Raw genomic sequence first — 18,282 nt, forward strand, 5'->3', positions numbered from 1 at the left:
TCTGGGAGAAGGGCTTGGGCACATTGATCTGCCTTGGTTCCTATAACATTAGTTCCCAGATCCGCAACCTCCTGTGGCTCATTTATTTGGGTATCCTTATCAACATTTCCCACATCCAATTCATCGCCCGTGTTTATAGCTCTACAAGTGACTGTTCTGTCCCCCCATCTTGGGTCAAAGTGGCTTGTTTGATGTTCAGTTAGAGGGAGTCAATCATTTAAATTCAATGGAGTCAAGGGGTAGAACATGTTTGACAAAGGAATATTCCAGAATTCCCTAGGATCAGTCGGATAATGATTATTTGAACCAGAGTACAGATTTGGGTAGTTTACTCTAGGGTGGAATCTAGGGTTTCCATTTGAATAGTTGAAAGTTAGATTGTTTGTGGGTGGTTTCTGATGATGGTTGAAATTTAGACCATATCTCTGCCAGTGTTTATTTGATGGAAACATCATGTTTTCTGGATAGAAATATGTCAGACTTCGTGTAGAGACTCCACCCTCGTTGCTACCAACAAACCAATCATTTATATAAGATACCACCCTCTGGTCCTTAAAATTCACTATAATCAAGTCACCATCTATGTCCTTAGGGCGTATGCCTACCCATTGGCACCTCCTAACTGATACAATATCCCCATTCAAATATGCAGGTAATGGTCTGTTCATGCACAACCAATGAATCACTTTATTTTTTAGACTTGTGTTCGATTCAGTATCCCCCTCCCCGACTACTGGTACTCCTGTTAAAACAACAACAAAACCAAAAGACTCTGGGGGTAATTGTACCGTATTTTTGTATTGTAATTTGGCTTTGTTATTGTGATTTGTTTTTGGAGTAGTTGCTTTATTAATTTGGGTAGGCTTCAAAATCATAGCAGACGCTTTTTCTTTTTCCATGTTTTTTGAAGCCAGATTTACTGGTATATCTGATGAAGGGGGAGGGTTTTTATTAGCAGTTGATTTCTTTGGTTTATTAAGGGAATTATGTTGACTAGAAGATTTACTAGTGTTTTGTTTCCTAAGCTTAATGGCCGGGGTAATTGGTGTTACATTCTCTGGGGGTATAGAATGGGGAAGGAGACAATCTAACTTTTTATCCAGCCTTTTTAACCGTTCTACAAGAGGAAGGAAAAGAGCCTTTAACATTTTTTCAAGCGCTTCCAGGAGCTCAACACTAGAGATGTTTTTGTCCTCCCCATCTGTATTCCTTGGTATTATTTCTATTCCCTCTGATACCTTATCACTTATATCTACTAACGAGGTTGGTCTAGGGGATACCATCTCAGAGGGTTTCCATGGATTGAGAAACCTAGTTTTATTTTTGCCTCCCTTCCTCCTTCTTTTCCTAGCTGGGGAGGATACACCATTTTACGCTTTTGGCCGTGGTGTACCTTGATCGTTTCAGCGGAGGGGGAAGAAGGAAGCAACAAAATAACCTCTGTTTGTATCTTCAAAGGGGGGGAATAGCATTAATGTGACAATGTGTATCAATTTCCGGGGGTAACGGGGTATTAAGGTCTATTAGATTGTTTGATATTACTGTGGACAAGTCGCTCAAACTTTCCACAGTCATATCGCGGGCCCCCAGGGGTGGCTGACTTTCCTGAAAAATTAAAGGTATGCTATCTGTGTTAAAAAGCTCTGCATCCATATCCGCCTGTTCTACGATGGATGCAGAAAGTATCCCTTTATTAACGGAAGGAGCCTGTCTTTTAAGTGCCTCAATAGATAAATGCCGTTCGGCCCTTTTTTCCGCCAATAACAGTTCACGGTCAATATCCTTAGTGGCTTTAGCAAAGAATTTATCTAAAGGACCGAGTATAGAGATGCTCACACGGTCAGGAAGGGAGTTTGGGGTAGAAGCAGACATCCTTTAACAGAATAAAAGTTAAGTTAAATGCAAGAAAACTTAGGATAACAGTGTGTTTTTCTAAACAAGAAGGGCCAGTATAGGTAACAGATATGAGAGACAACACTTTACCCACTTATGATTCTAGTCCACTGGTCAGAGGGGTGGCCCAGCCCGGCCTCTTTCGGCCCCTGACGGCCACAGACGGCCCCGGCCTTGTCCTGGGCTTCTCCCGGCGCTCCTGCGCGCTTCCGCGCAGCGGTGCTGACAGTGTCAATTTATAAGTCTACAGGGGAAGGGGAGGAGTAGACAGGGAGAGCGGCCCAGGTTTTCTCAATTGGGGCTGGCAAGCGCTCCTGGGAACAGTAGTCCCGGTCCAGCGCCTGCACTCGCTCGCAGCCCCGCCTGTCACTCGCCTTCACTGGGACACCGTCGTGATCCTTGCACTTCCTGGATTCACCCCACACGAAGCGGGACCCGCGCAGCGGGTTCCGGGAGAGGTAGGCAGGTATTGCTGACTTTGAAAATGCGCCGTCCAAAGGGTTGCTGCGAGTTGCAGATTAAGCGTCCCAAACTGAATCCCCAGCGCAGGAGTCTTAAAGCACAGGGGAAGGGGAGGAGTAGACAGGGAGAGCGGCCCAGGTGTTCTCAATTGGGGCTGGCAAGCGCTCATGGGAACAGTAGTCCCGGTCCAGCGCCTGCACTCGCTCGCAGCCCCGCCTGTCACTCGCCTTCACTGGGACACCGTCGTGATCCTTGCACTTCCTGGATTCACCCCACACGAAGCTGGACCCGCGCAGCGGGTTCCGCGAGAGGTAGGCAGGTATTGCTGACTTTGAAAATGCGCCGTCCAAAGGGTTGCTGCGAGTTGCAGATTAAGCGTCCCAAACTGAATCCCCAGCGCAGGAGTCTTAAAGCACAGGGGAAGGGGAGGAGTAGACAGGGAGAGCGGCCCCGGTGTTCTCAATTGGGGCTGGCAAGCGCTCCTGGGAACAGTAGTCCCGGTCCAGCGCCTGCACTCGCTCGCACCCCCGCCTGTCACTCGCCTTCACTGGGACACCGTCGTGATCCTTGCACTTCCTGGATTCACCCCACACGAAGCGGGACCCGCGCAGCGGGTTCCGCGAGAGGTAGGCAGGTATTGCTGACTTTGAAAATGCGCCGTCCAAAGGGTTGCTGCGAGTTGCAGATTAAGCGTCCCAAACTGAATCCCCAGCGAAGGAGTCTTAAAGCACAGGGGAAGGGGAGGAGTAGACAGGGAGAGCGGCCCAGGTGTTCTCAATTGGGGCTGGCAAGCGCTCCTGGGAACAGTAGTCCCGGTCCAGCGCCTGCACTCGCTCGCAGCCCCGCCTGTCACTCGCCTTCACTGGGACACCGTCGTGATCCTTGCACTTCCTGGATTCACCCCACACGAAGCGGGACCAGCGCAGCGAGTTCCGCGAGAGGTAGGCAGGTATTGCTGACTTTGAAAATGCGCCGTCCAAAGGGTTGCTGCGAGTTGCAGATTAAGCGTCCCAAACTGAATCCCCAGCGCAGGAGTCTTAAAGCACAGGGGAAGGGGAGGAGTAGACAGGGAGAGCGGCCCAGGTGTTCTCAATTGGGGCTGGCAAGCGCTCCTGGGAACAGTAGTCCCGGTCCAGCTTCTGCACTCGCTCGCAGCCCCGCCTGTCACTCGCCTTCACTGGGACACCGTCGTGATCCTTGCACTTCCTGGATTCACCCCACACGAAGCGGGACCCGCGCAGCGGGTTCCGCGAGAGGTAGGCAGGTATTGCTGACTTTGAAAATGCGCCGTCCAAAGGGTTGCTGCGAGTTGCAGATTAAGCGTCCCAAACTGAATCCCCAGCGCAGGAGTCTTAAAGCACAGGGGAAGGGGAGGAGTAGACAGGGAGAGCGGCCCAGGTGTTCTCAATTGGGGCTGGCAAGCGCTCCTGGGAACAGTAGTCCCGGTCCAGCGCCTGCACTCGCTCGCAGCCCCGCCTGTCACTCGCCTTCACTGGGACACCGTCGTGATCCTTGCACTTCCTGGATTCACCCCACACGAAGCGGGACCCGCGCAGCGGGTTCCGCGAGAGGTAGGCAGGTATTGCTGACTTTGAAAATGCGCCCTCCAAAGGGTTGCTGCGAGTTGCAGATTAAGCGTCCCAAACTGAATCCCCAGCGCAGGAGTCTTAAAGCACAGGGGAAGGGGAGGAGTAGACAGGGAGAGCGGCCCAGGTGTTCTCAATTGGGGCTGGCAAGCGCTCCTGGGAACAGTAGTCCCGGTCCAGCGCCTGCACTCGCTCGCAGACTCGCCTTCACTGGGACACCGTCGTGATCCTTGCACTTCCTGGATTCACCCCACACGAAGCGGGACCCGCGCAGCGGGTTCCGCGAGAGGTAGGCAGGTATTGCTGACTTTGAAAATGCGCCGTCCAAAGGGTTGCTGCGAGTTGCAGATTAAGCATCCCAAACTGAATCCCCAGCGCAGGAGTCTTAAAGCACAGGGGAAGGGGAGGAGTAGACAGGGAGAGCGGCCCAGGTGTTCTCAATTGGGGCTGGCAAGCGCTCCTGGGAACAGTAGTCCCGGTCCAGCGCCTGCACTCGCTCGCAGCCCCGCCTGTCACTCGCCTTCACTGGAACACCATTGTGATCCTTGCACTTCCTGGATTCACCCCACACGAAGCGGGACCCGCGCAGCGGGTTCCGCGAGAGGTAGGCAGGTATTGCTGACTTTGAAAATGCGCCGTCCAAAGGGTTGCTGCGAGTTGCAGATTAAGCGTCCCCTTTACCTTTACCCATTCAGGTTACTTGTCAAACATAATCAAATTTCAAATCAGTCAACGCAGATGATAGGCCGTCTCATTTGCTTAGAGGTAACTCCCACTGTGAATATGCAACCTGTGAGGCACAGTGATGTTTTCGCACTGTGAGGCCATCAGCTTCTAGTTTTCAAAATAACTTTTGGTCTTTGTGCTTGATGGTCTCAGTCATCTTCTGCCAGTTAAAAGATGCAGCAGACCTTTTCCTTTTAATCACAAACGTATCTTTCAATACTGATTTGCACACTTTCTTTGACTGTTCGATTTTCTTCAGTTCCATGATTGCGTTCCCTAATGTGTCTCAGTACCCTTCTTAATTCCCTGCAATTTAAACGACAGTCCTAATCAAACCAGTTATTGATGTTTTTATTTAGACCTCCCTTTAATGTTACAGTCTGGTGAAAATGGCTGCAGTTAAGTTCTCATAGTCACAGAGGTTAGTTTCAGGCGTGTCTTTTATCTTATTGATGGCTGCCTTTATGTTTTTTCATTTGCATGCTCCAATTGAAATAAATCACATTCAGAAGTATATAGAGGTGTGTTGCAGCACTTTATAGCCACAAGACTGTGACTTCAAGTTAGTTATTCATATTTGACAGTTATGTTTATAAAGCACAAATCACCTTTGGTACATCATAGAACAAACATCAGTTCACTGTGACTTGCGTGTATACTTTCTGTGTGTGGAACACAGGCTGGTCTGTGTTTAGTGGCCATGAAAGCATGAGAGGGTCCTAGTTATCTCAACAGAGGTATTTAGCTGCTGTTTCCTTTTCAAGTGTGTACCCTGTATCCGGCTTGCTAATCGATCGAAACCTCTCGCTGTTCCTGGCCCAGAGCATCTGTACTTGCTTGGCTTAGTGAAGCGCAAAATATTGGTTGCCTATAGTCAGGGAGTGATCTTTAGTGCATTGCTTGGCATGTGTCTAACTCTGAACTGCAGAAACCATCACCATTCAGCAGCAGGAGATACAGTTGCAATAACAGCTTGCTGCTTGCGATTTGGGGGCTGTTCTATAAAACTGTGTAAATTTAGAGTTTATGGTAAAGGACTTCACACTCTGTGCATGTCGGTTCGGTCTGTGAAGTAGAAAACTCCTCCAGTTAAACTACTTTTAATGGCATGCATTACTGCAATTGGGTTTTGTCCCATTTTTAAAAAAATGTTTTTATGCCACATCTGTTGAGTAAGCTATTTTGTGCAGAGAAAATCAGCCCAAGTACACATAGTTGCAGGTAGTCATAGCTGCTCATTTTTAGCCACGTGTAATATGATTGTAGATGTTACTTGTTTACCAAGATTCTTTTCTTTCTTTTATTTATCAGCAACAACTCAGGTTTGATGGACAACCGCCCACAGTCTCCAGCTTCTGGCAGAACAGCAGTATTTATGAGCCCTACTCCTCCCCCGCCTCCGCCCCCTCTACCGCCTCCTCCACCGCCTCTCCCTTCAGCTTTGTCAGCATCTTCACTGAGGTCTACAATGACCTCCACTCCTCCTCCCCCAGTTCCTCCACCGCCTCCTCCATTGTCAGCTGTATTGCAAGCCCCAGCAGTTCCACCACCCCCAACACCCCTCCAGATTGCTCCTGGGGTCCTTCACCCAGCACCTCCTCCAGTTGCACCCCCGCTGGTACTACCTTCTCCTCCGGTTACCAGAGCTACTCCAGTATGCGAAAATGTGCCAGGTCATACACTTCCACAGAGCGAAGTACAAGGGCTTCCACCACCCCCACCACCCCCTCCATTGCCTCCTACTGGCATTCGACCTTCTTCTCCTCTTACAGGAACCACTGTTTCTCAGCCTCTCAAATCTATTGTCCCTGGTCCTCATGCCCCATTAATGCCACCATCACCTCCATCCCAGTTTACCCCTGTTTCTGATACGAAGCGCCATCCATCCACTCTGCCGGTTATCAGCGATGCCAGAAGTGTTCTCCTGGAAGCAATACGGAAAGGTAACCATTTTGGAAGTGTACTTGTACCTCTTTGGCACTATTCTAATGTATTGTTATTTTGCTAGCCCTCTTTTTATGTGAGGAATCTTTACTCCACTCTTTTCTTTGAGGTTTCCTCTAGGACTTCCTGTGTATTTTTTTGAAGTGTTGTTCTTCTCTCATACATCCTTATTTTAAACAACTAAACATAAGGAGATTTAGCTAGTTTTGAATGATTGAGAGTTATGTGGCTTTATCTGATAGAGAGTATTGCTGCAGATTCCTTACCTTTGAATTTCCCAGGTGTCAGATTGGATCTGGAATGTTTTTCTTAGAGCAATACCTTTGCGCGCCGGTAGGTGGGGGTCGGTCGACTCCGCGTGACATTGTCTGCATCTTCTCCGTTGTTGTGACCCCGCATCATCTATATAGGCACCACCTCAGCGTATTGACGTCAATTCCTTTCTTTCTGCGCCAGCCAGTGCAGATCTGTGGAGAGCTGCTGGTGATGGATCCACACTTGGTTTGTCTTTGGTGCCTAGAGAGCGACCACAACTCGAAGTTTTGCTCTAACTGCCAGGCCATGGCTCCGAAAGCTTTGAGGGAACGGTCCCTAAAGCTTCTTGCGGCTCGGCACCACGTTGTTCGACCTGGAGCATTCACCGGCGGAGAGGAAGGTCTGGGCACCGCTCCAGGAGCCCCAAGTCTTCATCTTCCCACTCAAAGTCTTTGAGTCTGTCAGTTAGGAAGCACAAGAAACATAAGAAGTCGAAGCGTGCTTCGACTTCTCCCCATCCATCAGCTGATGTGACGGCAGAGCCTTGGTATTCTAGGCCTCGTTCTTCTAGGTCTCTTTCTTCTAGGCCTCGTTCTTCAGAATCTGTGCCAGAGTCGGCTCCGTTCTTTCCAGCCTTCATGGGAGCCAGAGGGACCCCTTCTAGCTGAAGGAGTTTTATGATGCCATGGTCCTCATATTTGTGCAGCTTGATCCTGCAGGCACACCTTTGGGCTCAGGAGGCTCAGAAGGGGCTCTGGCACCATTCCCCCCCCCCCCCCGATCCTGTGATGGATCCGGACGGACACTGGTCGTACCTCTGTGACCTTCCCCAGCACCAGTTCTGATGCCGAGACTCTCTGCACCGCTCACGCACACCGGAGATGCCAGCCTCGTTCTTATCCCGGGTGATCTGGAGCCGGATCAGCGCCTGCCCGTGCTGATAGAATCCTTAGGTTCTGGGTCGTTTCCTCAGCCCTATTCTGAAGACCAGCTATTACCACAACATAGACTGGTGTGAGGAACTCGATGAGGCCTTCGGACAGGATACCTCCCCAGCTACTGGCCTGCTTTCTCCCGATATTGTGGCTACAGAGAGGGCAACATCATACTCTATGGTGGTGTGAGGGGCAGCTTAAGTTCTGAACCATGAGTTCCCTTCTGTGGCAGTCAATACGAACATCTTTTGACAGAGGTTCTGCAGCCTGGTGTCGCCTCATCAGAACCCTTGCTGCCTTTCAGCGAGGCCTTAACTGATGTCCTACTGGGCAACAGGTCCAAGCCCGCCACAGGGGCACATGTGAATAGGACAATTGCCCGCCACCATCGCCCTGCACCGGGTGACCCAAATTTCCTCACCAACCACCATACCCAGAGAGCTTGGTGGTACAAGCTTCTACCTCCCAAGGTGCGATCCCTTCCGCACCTCGGGATAGAGAATTCAAGAGGCTGGATAGTTGGGATAAGAAAATGTTATCCTCCTCCAGCCTTGTACTGCGGTCCGTGAACACCTTGTGCTTATTGGGGGATTACTCCCACATTCTGTGGGAATCGGTTGCGCAAGTGCTGCCACTGGTCCTGGAGGTGGCCCGGTCCATCCTCTCCCAAGCAGTGTGAGACGGGAGAGATGCAACAAAGTTCACAATCCAGTTTGTGCTCGATGCAACCGACTCACTAGGCAGAGCAATTTCAACAATGTTAGCTGTTCGATGCCACACCTGTTTGAGGACTTCTGGCTTTTTGGTGGATGTCCATGCCTCTCTCATGGACATTTCCTTTGATGGCACTGTATCTTTGGGGACGAGGTGGAAATGGAGCTGGAGCACTTTAAGGACTCGCGGGCTAAGGGCAACTCTTAGGGCCTCTCAGTTGCCACTCATCCCCAGTCCGCCTTTCTCCCCTTTCAAGTCTATGGAAGGGGCATTCAGTTGCGCCAGCTATGCCCCAGCCACAGGACCGAATAAGGTCAGCAACCTCTGTGCGGCCTGGACGTGGCTCGTTCCAGCCCCATGGGTTGGGCGGCCAGAGGTCAGATCAGTCCACCACACCCCCCTGCAACCTCATGCTCCAAACACTCCTAGTCTGGCCCTTCAACATCATGGGTGACCAGTGGGTGGCAGAATCAGCCATCACCTCCACCACTGGCAGGCCATCACGTGGGACAGATGGCTTCTTCAGATAGTCCGAAGGGGCCACTCCCTCCCCTTCGAGACTTACCCTTCCGCCATACCTCTAGCTTACAACTAGCTGACTGAGGATGACCTGGCTTTGATTAAGGAAGAAGTCATGACGCTCTTGCCCAAGAGAGGGATCAGCGCTAGAAGTAGGCTGTGGTTGCTATTCATGCTACTTTCTGGTCCCAAAGAAGGAAAAGGTTCTGCACCCTATCCTAGATCTGGGAGCTCTCAACTACTTCCTCAAATAGGAAAATTTCAAGATGCTCACTCTAGCTCAGTTCTTGTCTGTCTCCTGGACGCAGGAGACTGGATGGTAGCGTTGGACTTGCAGAACGCCTATTTTCACATTCCGGTCCTGCCTGTTCATCCGGGCTAACTACGGTTTACAGTAGTCCATGAGCATTTTCGGTTCACCGTGCTCCCCTTTGGCCTTACCAGCACCCCTCGGGTGTTCACCAGGATGATGGCGGTAGCCGCAGCTCTTCTGCGCAGATCAGGTGTGGCACTCTTCCCCTATCTCGAACACTGGCTATTGAAGGCAAGTTTGCACCAGGCTGTTGTCTCCCACCTCCAGACTACGACAAACTTTCCACACTCACTGGGGTTCTCTATCAGTGTGCCAAAGTCCCACTTAACTCCCTCTCAGATGCTTTGTTTAATTGAAACTGTTCCGGCTATGATGCAGTTTCGGGCGTGTCCTCTTCAACGGCGAGTCCAGGATATTCAGGCTATGATACTGATGTTTCATCCTCTATCCTGGATTTTGGTGAGAATTACTCTGAAGCTGCTGGGCCTCATGGCCTCCTTCACCCTGCTAGTGACACATGCTAGATGGCATATGCGGGCTCTGCAGTGAGATTCGAAGTTCCAGTGGGAGCAGCATTGGGGGAATAGCTCCAACATGGTCCTGATCTCGGAGAGAACTTCACAGGACCTGCATTAGTGCCTAACAGACCGCGATTGGGTCAGAGGCAGACCCCTCTACCTTCCCCATCCAGACCACACAGTAGTCACAAATGCATCACTCCTAGGATGGGGCTGCCATCTGGGAGTAGTGGAGATCAGGGGACTCTGGACGAATCCGGACTCTACATTAACTTGCTGGTGCTCCAAGTGAAACGCTTGCTATTAAAAGCCTCTCTTCCTACAATCAAGGGAAAGCGGTTCAACTGTTCACGGACAACACGACCGCCAGATTCTACTGCAGCAAACAGGACAGGGTGGGTTTGTGGACCCTTTGTCAAGAGACCCTGTGTCTCTGGATGTGGCTGGAACAGCAGGGCATTTTCCTGGTGGTTAAACACCTGGCAGGTTCTCTCAATGCCAGGGCAGATTAACTCAGCCATCGATGCCTTGCGGATCACAAAAGGCTTCTCCATCTGGAGGTGGAGCAAGGTCTCTTTCAGCAGTGGGGAGGGCCTTGGTTAGATCTGTTTGCCTCCGCTGAGAACACGCAATGTTAGCAGTTTTGTGCACAGGAGTTTCCAAGGCTGCACTCGCTCAGCGACGCTTCTCATCTTGTATCGAGCTCAGGCCTCCTGTATGCCTTTCTGCCAGTACCACTCCTGTCAAGAGTGCTCAAGAAGATCAGGAGGAGACCGGGCCCAAGTCATTCTTGTGGCTCCGGACAGGGCATGGAGAGGCTGATATCCAGACCTTCTCCAATTGAGCATCGATCCTCCAATCATGCTGCCCCTTCGGGAGGAACTTCTGTCGCAGCAGAAGGGGAGGGTCCTCCACCGGAACCTCTTAACTCTGTCTTCTTGTGTGGAGATTGAACGGCAGAAGTTGACAGCATTCAACCTTCCTCCCGAAGTCTGTAATTACTGTAATAGAGCCAGATGTCCCTTTACCAAGGGTGTGTACACCTGCCAGTGGCAAAAATGTGTAAAATACTGTACAGAAAGATCTATTGATCATCTTCTTTCCGCTTCCTTCTCTCAAGTCCTTCTCTTTATTGTGACCCTTGCCCAGCAGGGCTCTGTCTGGGCACTCTCATAGGGTACATTTTGGCTCTGTCTGCCTCCTTGAGGCTGCCAGACCAACCCTCCTTATTTAAATCTCTTATTGTAAAATAGATTTCTTAACAGGCTTGTGCATATGTTTCCACCTACTCTTTCATCATGCCTCAGTGGGACCTTAATTTGGTTCTCACCTTCCTGACGTGTGCTCTGTTCAAACCTCTGCACAACTGTCCCCTCTGGCTGTTTGCCATCAAAGCAGCCTTTCTAGTAGCAATAACTTCTGCCGGGAGAGTGAGCTGACTGCAGGCTCAGTCATCCAAGCCGCCTTACCTGACCATCATCCCTAATAAGTTAGTGCTTAGCAATCGGTCACCTTTTTACTGAAAGTCGTAACACTATTCCATGTGGGGCAATTGGTCACCTCGTTAACTTTCTAAGCTCCTCCGCACTCTTCTAAAGAAGAGAAGTGACTCCACTGTCTGGACCCAAAAAAAGCATTGTCATTCTACCTTAACTGCACTAAAGAGTTCCGGGTGGAAAACCAACCCTTAGTTGGATCAAAGAAAGCTTGTGCGGTGCAGAAGAGGACTATCAATGGGGCATCCTCTGAATCAAAATTTGCTGTGCTCTAGACAAGAAGCAGCCTCCTGAAGGCGTAAAGGTGCGTTCCACCAGAGCAAAAGCTGCTACCACGGCGTTTGAACATGGTGGTCCAGTCCTTGACAGTCCTCCGAAAGCAACGTGGTCATCCCTCACACGTTTACCAAACACTACTGCCCGGGCAGTCAAGTCCAACGGGATGGCTTATTTGACCACTCTTTCATGCAGGACCACCTGGTTTAACTTGTCCGCAGTTCCTCCTCTGGGGGTGATATTGCTTGTGTATCTATTCAAAGTTAAAGAATCTGCAGCTAGATGTAGCAGATGGACAAGATACTTACTTTCAGTAACGCCTTATCTAGTGGAGACATGATCTCAGATTCCTTACTTACCCACCCATCCTTCCCGAGCTGCAGACCGCATTGTACGTTCAATGCTGACCCCCCTTCAGGGCCTTAGTTGTTCAGAAACACGTTAATGTCAGTGCACTTCATGGCTCTGGTCCTCTGGCGTGGAAAGGCGTGAAAAGTAACTGACTTCACAATGCAGAGGTGGTGCCTATATAGGTGCTGTGGATGTCACAGCAGCGGAGACAATGCCACCAACGTCACGTGGAGCCGACCAACTCCACCTACCAGCACGCAAGGGAATTTGCTCTAAGAAAAATCTTTCTGACCCCATCTGATGCTTGGAAAATTCAAAGGTAAGGAATATGCGGCTATATCATGTCTCTGCCAGATAAGGAGTTACTGAAGGTAAGTAACTTCTCCTTTAGTGACCTTAATGATACCAAGCAGCGTGGTAATTAGCATAGATATTAGCATGGAACACATAAGCACATACACTGCATGGTTAATAATATCAGTAAACTTAGACATGACAACACAGCACTCACACATGTTTTTGAAAATTAAAATGATTATACGAGCAATGTATTGCTGTGCTCTATTGTCCATTGAGTATTGTTCACTTATTTTCTCATCCATTGAACATTCTCTCTACCTGTTTAACTCGAAGTGTAAGTTATGGCAGTCACGTACTTTGTTGTACTCTGTAAGTGATATGCTTTCGTTCACCTTCAGGGAGTAGCTTTACCCAGTGGGTTGAACACTATTATCAATACTTTTGGTCGATTCCTTCCTATTCTTCAATAGCCAATCTCTACCTGAATTACTTCCATTTGCTTCCCTGCTTCTGCCTACGAATGATAAAAAAGGCAGGAAGCAGGTGGTTTGCTGCAGTGTCCATGAATCACAGCAGGTTTGCCTGCCTGCCCATCCGGTGACCCTTAGTGGCCTGTTCTTGTTTGGTGAAATACGTAGAAAAGCATAATCCAATTTTTTATAATCCACTACTAATGCTGCTTTTGTTGTGTTTTTTGTCAGCGATCTGCTTTGTAAGTGAACCCAAAAAAATCAGATGCTTCCTATTCCACTGATAATGTTTGAACACTACTTCTTATCAAGATACATTTAATATTTCTGCTGGTACCCATCTAATCATGGATTCTAGTGTTTTCGCCAGCACATGCTTGACAAAGCACCATCATTATTGTTCATTGTTTGATTACTTAAAATCATGACAATTTAAAAACAAACAAAAAATACGTTTCATCTAAATGCAACAAAATATTAAAGTGTTTTAACAGATACTTGACAAAGGAAATGCCACCTCCTCTGCGTTGAAAATATGCCATTGTTTCTTAGTTCTTATACATCTCCAAGGAGATTACCATATTACTCCATATTCCACGCCAATATTTTCTACATACCTTTATAATTTAGAATTTGAGTCTAATTGGTAAGCAATGTGAATCAGGACTACAAGGGATACGATCTCTTTTGCAAATGTGTCCCTACCCCAATTTGAGAGTCTATAACTTTTAAATGGTTTGCGACCAGAATTCCAGTTGAAAACGACTGATACTTATAGTACAGGTTTGCAGTTCGCAGTCCACTACACACCTCTTCCAAACTACAAATTGGTAACCATTTCCAATCCCATTTTAGTTGTCGGTTAAAGTTTAACAACTCCTAAAATGGAATTTCAATGGAAACAAGTATATTACAGCCACAAACACTCCTATTTTGGAAATTGGAGCATTTGGAAACTGCCAAATCGGTTAGTATCTGTGGCCTATAATTCTGTTTCCATGCAGTGTGCCTATGATCATGGCAATTCTTGTTTCTCTGCATTTGCCTGAAGCATGCTGAATAATTGCATATCCCCACAGTACGACTGTTGTGTGCTCAAGTAGAAATAATATGAGCACTCCGCCATCTCTCTCCTTGCTCTTGGGTGCCTTGAAGTCACCACGGCTGCACTCTTCACATTGGTTCTTGTACTCTAGATCACTTGCAAATCAAAAGTCGATCACCAAGAACAGGACTCTTAAGCCTTCTTTGTTTACGTTCAGAAGCATAGTGGAATGACCGGTCCAAAGCTGTGCAGGTGTTGTTAGGAGAGTGGAAGTGAGACACATTACACCACAATACAGTTTAACGTCAAATAAATGTACTTGTCATAAAAAAGATGATAATGGAGAAAGGACTCTAAGCATGGGTAGGGGTGCAGGGAGGGGGATTTATTGTGGGGTAACGCAGTTGCTAAATTTGACCTTGGTTTTTCTATGTGCTTAGTGGTTCTGTCTACAATGCTAACCTGCAGATCTAACCTATTCTTCTCCTGACAGTGTGTGTGAATGGTTGTTTTTCTGTACTGCACATTGTTTCTCCCATTCCTAGTGAGCAGCAAATGTAGTAAACATCCAAGGTCATTTCACCACAAACATCCACTTAAACCTTTTCCACACAGAGTGGGGTATAGATGCGGAATGTGGAGAGGCAGCTAAGCCTGATTGCTCAAAGACGAGCTTCTTTGCTCTTATTCAGTGATAGTTGATATTTCAAAAGTCTCAAGTGTGTGACTCACTTTGGCCTTCAGAAGAAGAGGCACTGGGGAGATATACAGCAACACACCTTCATGGATCATGACAAAACAGGCAGCTCCTTACGAGGGCATGTCCACAAGCTGCTCTGGGAGGGGATATTTGAGTGTGATGATTTGGGCAGTCATAGTGGTGATGATTACTTTTTTGCTTCACCAAGCTCATCCACTCGCTCTCCACAACTGCATGAGAAACGTCCCCATCTGGATGAAGGACAGCTGCCTGAAGCTCAGCACGGACTCAAATGAAGTGCTGATTTTTGGCCTCCACACCTGTCCCTGGAACGACACCAGGTTGCCATCGAAACTATGACCCACCCCCACACAGAAGGACGAGGCACACAACCTCGGCATCATCCTCAACAGTGAACTCTCCATGAAACGACAGGTCAACACTGTCATCTCAGCCTGCTTCCACTCTCTCCGCATTCTTCACACAATCTTCAAATGGCTCCCTATCAGCACCAGGAAAACAGTGGCTCAGGCCCTCTTACCTGGACTACAGCAACGTACTGTATGCCAGCACCACCAGCGAACTCATGAGAATACCCCAGACGATTCAGAACGCAGTAGCCAGACTGATCCTCAACCTGCCCAAAAGAACCTACATTACCCAGCACCTGAGAGACCTCCAGTGGCTCCCGATCCAGGAAAGATGCCAGTTCAAACTACCGAGCAACGCCTACAAAGCCCTCCATGACCAAGGACCGATGTACCTAAATCACCACTTGAACTACCACAACCCTTCCACAAACCTCCGCTCTGCCCACCTCACCCTCGCACACCACGTATCCCTGCTGCCACACCGGAGGACGATCATTCGCCCATCTCCCCACCAAGTCCTGGAACGCCTATCTCCCCCCACCTCTGAACATCACCCTCTTGCTGACAGACTTTAGGAAGAAATTCAAGACCTGGCTCTTCGACTGAAACCCACTACTCAGCGCCTGAATACTCTCACGGGTGATAAGCTGCACTTCAAAAATAGTGTTTGATTGATTGATCATGTACTGACATTTTATGTGTCTTGATGAACTTGCTGTGGGACTTTACCATTTGATTCACGTCATGAGCTTGAGAGGTTGTTCCTTGCTTGGCAAGAAGTGTTAGCGTTCTGCTGGCGACGCTTAGTCAGCTGTCTGGCAACGATGCCATGTTGTGTGTGGCAGTCTTTCATGTATTCTGACTCTCAAATGGATTGCGTCACACGTTATCAAGCTTCTGTCACTTTTTCGTATACTGTGATGTCATATGAGATAGCATACAATTCTTTCTCTTTGTTGAAATCTTTTTTTGTTACTAGTCTCAGTATAAAGGTCTTACTGTCCCATTTAAGAAAGAAATACTGCGGGATTTGGACTAGTTATTTGTGTTTAATTTGTCAGCCACGTAATTTCTTTTTTGTTGCTTTTCAGGTATTCAGCTCCGCAAGGTAGAAGAGCAGCGCGAACAAGAAGCCAAACATGAGCGCATTGAAAATGACGTGGCTACCATCCTGTCTCGCCGCATAGCTGTGGAATACAGTGATTCCGAAGACGATTCAGAGTTCGACGAGGTGGAATGGCTGGAATGAAGTGAACCCATCGGTGTACTGTGCAGAAATTGAATGCTGATGTCCATTGTAGTACTTGTTTGAATCTGTTCGGCCATTTTTAGTGTGTTGTATTTCTACTGATACACTACAAAAATAATCCACATTTTTTTATACTTCTCTGTTTACAAGAAGTTAGCTCAACTGAAATACTAAACATGTTAATGGTGGTTTTTACATGCATATTTCCCTTGGGAGAGCATACTTTTTGTTCAAATAGACCACTAAGTATTACGCATGGGAAACTATTGGTAGTGTAGACGACCATCTTTTTTTGGTTTGTTGCTCAACATATCTTACTTGTGCACTTTTATTTTTAGGATAATGAAGGCAACTGCGGTTTGAATTCCAAGAGCAGCGCTCTCTACTTATTTAAGCTGATTCCGTTTTTATAACATTTTAGTGACATTAAACCTCGCTGTCAGATATCACTGCCCATTTAAATCTATTTGTCAGGAGAGTGCATATGGAATGAGATTCAGGACTTCTGAATGCATGCACACACTTGCATCTCACGCCCTATTTCCCATTGTTGTGAGTTGAAAATGTTCAGCCCTCTCTGTTTCGAGTGGGAAATGTCAAATTTTGAAGCACATGTACGGGCTCAGCCACCAGGGCGAGAAGATTGTGATTGAGTGGGACTCATCGACTCCCCCTGCCCCCCTTGTCTTGGTATGTGTCCTCCTGAGATCTCCTCCAATTTTCCTCCACTCTTCTCTTTACCCACCTCCTGTGTACAGCTTACTCAGTCACAGAACCTGCCACTCCTGTGCTTCCTGCAGACTGCACTACACGCTTTTTCTTATAGCAGCACCATCATGGGGCGGGGTGCTCTACGGGAAACAATGTTGTTCAGTGGCAAAGTTACTTACTTTGGAACCAAAAGTGTTGGTTTAATTCCCAGCTTCACACTCTGAAATCCAGGGCAAAGCACTTCATGTCCCTGTGGTTTGATTTCCTTGATTTCCTTGTCTTCCAACATTTTGACAGCTTTGAAGTGTTTTAGTTTACATTGTGCTCTACACTAGAAAATGAATGCATTAATCTTGACCCACATTTCTACGCCGCAGAAGTACCATGAAGCCATTTGCACTGCAATATTTTTCTTGAAATGGTTGTTTGTTGACCTTGGTTGGAAACGTGTGGTCATTTTCGCCTTTTTTGTGCAGCTCTTAAGGATTTTGTACACACTAAATTAATTACAAATGAAGTTGCTCTGCGCCAATCCATGACACACCTGCCCTTGTCCCCTTTTCACCAATCATATACTCCTAATGTATATATTCTACACCGCGTCTGACCAAAGTTGCTCCCTGAGATTTTACATTATTACATTTTGAATTCCATCCTTACTTTTCAGTGATTGTTGCTCTGAGTGGGTGGACAACGTGTTTTAATTGTTTTTGCCTTTTTTTAAAAGACTATTGATAATGGCCTTATTTTTGAATGTTGTTTGTTTTTTCTTCCAAGTACATATTGTGAGGTACTAGTTTGCCTGCAGTACAGTAGTTGCAAATAATTCAAATCCATGTGGAAACTTCTGACTTAAACAAGCTGTGTAACTTATGCAACTGTTAGAAATAACAGTTTGATTTAATAAATCTTAATTTTAAATGTGTCTCAATTGTTGCTTGATTTTTTTACAGCCATACTCTTGTGTCACTGATTTCATATAATGCTAACAAATTTGTACATTTTAAGGCTGGATCCAAATCCTAGAAGCATTGGTTCATCTGACCTTTTGTAGAGTTTTTTTGGAGAGTGTGATCCAGATATAAAGGTATGCTTGTCAGTACTTTGACCCTTAACAAATGTATTGTGAATGCTGATATGCTGTTATGCTATTAGGCTATTCTGCTATTGCTGTGGACTATCTGCTGTCTGATGAATTTCCACCTGGTTCCAGGGTTACCATTGCAAGCAAGAGTGCGACCCAACTTGTGATGTGTCGGGCGTTGCAATTTGGTGCCCCTGTTAGTTGTCTGTATCATATTCATCAAACTGTGGCTGTATGATTTTGGTGTTTATAGGGTTGGACCGGTAGGCTTTCCTGTAGTTGCTTGTTCATTGCCCAGGTCAGTAAATAGAAACACACAACCCTGCAAAAGCGCTGGGGACTTGGGAGGACTAGCGAGTGGGCT

The 18,282-nt window shown here is 47.6% G+C and overlaps 1 protein-coding gene across 1 annotated transcript in view; it reads left to right on the top strand.

The window, feature by feature from the left end:
- Positions 1–17,759, top strand: part of WASF1 (WASP family member 1) — a 435,184-nt gene extending 417,425 nt beyond the window's left edge. Inside the window, exons 8-9 of the mRNA XM_086927387.1 lie at positions 5,979–6,610; positions 15,966–17,759. Of these exons, the coding sequence (XP_086783513.1) occupies positions 5,979–6,610; positions 15,966–16,123 (790 nt within the window). The 3' untranslated portion in view covers positions 16,124–17,759. The remainder of the gene's footprint in view (positions 1–5,978; positions 6,611–15,965) is intronic.
- Positions 17,760–18,282: the final 523 nt, after the last annotated feature.

This window comes from Lissotriton vulgaris, chromosome 6, assembly GCF_964263255.1.
Source record: "Lissotriton vulgaris chromosome 6, aLisVul1.2, whole genome shotgun sequence".
NCBI lineage: Eukaryota > Metazoa > Chordata > Amphibia > Caudata > Salamandridae > Lissotriton > Lissotriton vulgaris.